The sequence below is a fragment of the Cyclopterus lumpus genome, chromosome 19, assembly GCF_009769545.1.
Source record: "Cyclopterus lumpus isolate fCycLum1 chromosome 19, fCycLum1.pri, whole genome shotgun sequence".
NCBI lineage: Eukaryota > Metazoa > Chordata > Actinopteri > Perciformes > Cyclopteridae > Cyclopterus > Cyclopterus lumpus.
Genome location: NC_046984.1, coordinates 17,832,350 through 17,836,113, shown reverse-complemented (window position 1 = coordinate 17,836,113; position 3,764 = coordinate 17,832,350). Strand labels below are relative to the sequence as shown.

Sequence of the window (3,764 nt, the reverse complement as noted above, 5' to 3'; positions counted from 1 at the left end):
GCAGACCCTTTCAGCTCAGACGTGTCCTAATGAACCCCCAGGAGGTCCAGGAGGTCCAGGAGGTCCCACTGAGCCCCAGGTGTGTGTGCTGGTCTACTCACCGGCTGCTGGGAGGTCCCGGCCAGGCGAGCGGGTGCGTGGAGCTCTACTCGCTGTGAGGGCCGCTCGGGGCTCGGGGCCCCTCTTATAGACGCTGAGCCCTGCAGAGGATTACGGACGCACCGCCTCCCGGCTCCTACAGCCAACAGGTCTCACCGGGGGGGGGGGGGGGGGGGGGGTTCTAGGGTCCTGCATCTGTGATATGAATACAATAATATTACGATAAACACTTCCTGCGTTCATCGTTCCAGTCTGCGAGACGCATTTCACGCTTCATGTGATCAAATGAACGGATACATGAGAGATAACAGCCCCGAGTATTTGGGCCGTTATTATACAGGCAGGGGGGGGGGGGGGGGGGGGGGGGCAAAGGTGAGCGATGCTGATGCACATTAAAGCTTTCCTGAAAGGTTTCCTTCCTCCTCTTGTTATTCAACCTGCCTCTCTCCCATCAGTCTCGTTTAGCTGGATAACGTTTTATATATATATATATATATATATATACTGTATATATATATATCAAATAATAATAATATATATAATTATTATTATTATATAATAAATAAATATATATAATAATAATTATATATAATAATATAATAAATATATATGTATATATATATATATTAATACCCACCCTAAATAAACTGTCTTTTTGAACCTTGGAGCCTGAACAGAGACTAAATGATCCAGACTTCTTGTAAAATGTTTTCCTCTTATTCCTCAACCAAAAAGTTCTTTTTGAAACGTTATCGTCACGACGACGGACACATCTGTCGAAAGCCAAAAGGAAACCTGTTGCTCTCGGAAACATTTATTCAACCACTCGTACAAACACATTTAAAATAAATAATTTAAAATACAATGAGGTTCAGTTCAAGCTTCTGATAAATAAAAACTAAAACGTGCAAAATCTGCTTTACACATTAAATAAAATCAAGCTGTAAAAATCCAGAAAATAAAACCAAATGGATTTTCTACCGAGGCTCCAAAACAAACGTTATTAATAAAACACATTTGTTCATAAACCACGTCGGGCACCTCATGAAACAAAGCAAAGACGGCTTCGGCTCAAACATTTAACAATTTAAAGTTAAATCTGAGAACTGTTTTATTTACAACCCGTCGGAGTGAAGTCAGCTGTTCTGAATGAAATGTCATCACAACAAATAGAAACAAGATGAAATGAGACGTGAGGTTTGAGTTGTGATGAATTGGATTCCTCTGAAGCCGCGTGAGGAGGAGGAGGAGGAGGAAGAGGAGGAGGAGGTGGACGGTTGTCACGACAACACTCTCCACGTCACGTCTTCTTCAAGAGCCTGATCTCCATCTTCAGGTAGGTCTTGAGGTTCTCGTCCAGCACGTTCTCCTCGATGGCGGCGAGCGCCCGGTCGCCGCCGTCCTGGTAGAACTTCAGCAGCTGCTCGGCGTGTTCGATCCACACGCAGTTGTGGCAGCCGCTCATGCAGCAGTGGGCGGGGGGCGGCGGGGGGGCGCCGTCTGGAGACCAGGAGCAGGGGGGGTCGGGTCCGGAGCACTCGGGGGAGGCCGCCGGCGGTGGGGGGGCAGGAGGACCCGGTCCAGCAGAGAGGCGTCTCACGTGGAGCAGCGAGAGGACGCACAGCTGAGAGACAGAAGGATGAAATATGACGACTCATTATCACTGTGTTTGTATGCTCTAAGAAGAAGAAGAAGAAGAAGAAGAAGGAGAAGAAGAAGGAGAGGAGAAGAAGGAGAAGAAGGAGAGGAGAAGAAGAAGGAGAAGGAGAAGAAGAAGGAGAAGGAGAAGGAGAGGAAAAGAAGAAGAAGGAGAAGAAGAAGAAGGAGGAGAAGAAGAAGGAGAGGAGAAGAAGGAGAAGAAGTAGAAGAAGGAGAAGAAGAAGGAGAGGAGAAGAAGTAGAAGAAGAAAGAGAAGAAGAGGAAGAAGAAGAAGAGAAGAAGAAGAAGAAGAGGAAGAGGAAGAAGAAGAAGGAGAAGAAGAAGGAGAGGAGAAGAAGGAGAAGAAGGAGAAGAAGAAGAGAAGAAGAAGAAGAAGAAGAAGAAGAAGGAAACATTAAACATTTATATTATTTCACTTTGACAAAACAGGAAAATCCCAGCTGTAAATAGTGTGGCTCTGCCATTATTATTATTATTATTATCACACACAAGTGTGTATATTTTGTAAAGAAACGTTACTACAGGTTGACTTTAGGTCACAGCTCCTGGTGACGTCATGCTAGTCGCCATGCTAGTCGCTAGCTGCTCTACCTTCGGTACCGACAGCGACGCCCTCGTCCCGTTCCCCGTGAGGCGCAGCATCGTCCGGTAAACACGGAGCTCCGTCACGCGTCCGCGTGGCTCATTCGTCGCTTTTATGAAGCTTCTTCTCTTCCTGGACGTTAAAATCCGCCGCTTTGCTTCAGCCAGTTGCGTCACTTCATGTATTTCCTGGACTGTGACCTTCGTGTGGTAAACAAAGCCGCTGATTGGCCGAGAGGAAACAACGCGACCAATCAAATAGCACGCTTCTAATTGGTAAACCAATGGAAAGCGCAGAATGGTTTTGGGGGGCGGGTTCCCAAAAGACTGCATTTACAAACTCCGTCCGGCAGGTGTCAGTGTTTCACCTGTATGTCCTGTGTAATCTCACAATAAGGCCAATCAAGCTTTTAAACAGATAAACACCATATAAATAAAGAATAAGGACAATATATCCATGTATATCTTAAAATATATTATAAAAATATAAAAATATAATTCAAATTATTTTATATATATATTTTTTTTTTGTATATATATATATTTTTTTGTATATATATATATATATATATATATATATATATGTATGTATATATATATATATATAATTAAAAAATATATATTATTATTATATTATCTGATGGAGTCCCTGTAACTTTGTTTTGTGTTTTCTTTGTATTGTTACCATGCGCGACCTAATTACTGTGTTTGCAGATGAGAGACTGCTCGTGTTGTCAGGAGCAACACAATTTATATTCAGCTACACAGACACACAATATGATGAGGGCCTATTACATGTGCGTTAACAAGTTCCTTTAAAAGCAAATTATCTGCATCAAAAGTCCAATGTTGCACATTTCATCTTCCCACTGATCCCTTCTTCTTCTTCTTCTTCTTCTTCTTCTTCTTCTTCACAAAAAGTCAACAGGTGAGAACCTCGGATTATAACATTTGAATATAAAAACAAAAAAGAGCAACATGCAACACATTCAGCTTAGAAATGACCAATGGCTGGCTTCCCATTCAACTTTATGGAAGCTGAGAAAGAAGCAGAAAGCATTTTTAGAGGTATTTCCACAGTTCAGATGAATTCTGTCTCGTGGGCTCCGGAAGAGAATTACAGCCACGTAACGCAGATTTGTTCCTTTATGCTCATAAACCCTCTTTTGATGTTGTTTTGTGTGTTCAACGGTTCTGTTCCTTCCCTATCTGACCCATTCACTGGTGGGGGAGGTGTGTGTGTGTGTGTGTGTGTTTACTATACATAGAAGAGAAGCAGCGAGTTCCCCACAGGCCTCCGTGTTTGCAGGCCGCGTCCATGGCAACGCGGGGTGGAAACACGGCAGCTGCTCGGCCTGCCGTGAGATACCAGGTGTGTGGCGGGGCGCGTTATCTCACCGCTCCATCCTCCAGGAGAGGGTTCT

At 43.8% G+C, this 3,764-nt stretch overlaps 1 protein-coding gene across 1 annotated transcript; it reads right to left on the bottom strand.

Moving 5' to 3' along the window:
* Positions 1-897: 897 nt before the first annotated feature.
* On the bottom strand, positions 898-2,555 carry oxld1 (oxidoreductase-like domain containing 1). Its single transcript, XM_034558096.1, has 2 exons — positions 2,350-2,555; positions 898-1,723 (listed from the first exon to the last, which is right to left on the bottom strand). Exons 1-2 carry the CDS (start codon positions 2,398-2,400, stop codon positions 1,400-1,402), a joined length of 375 nt encoding a protein of 124 aa, XP_034413987.1. The 5' UTR covers positions 2,401-2,555; the 3' UTR covers positions 898-1,399.
* Positions 2,556-3,764: the final 1,209 nt, after the last annotated feature.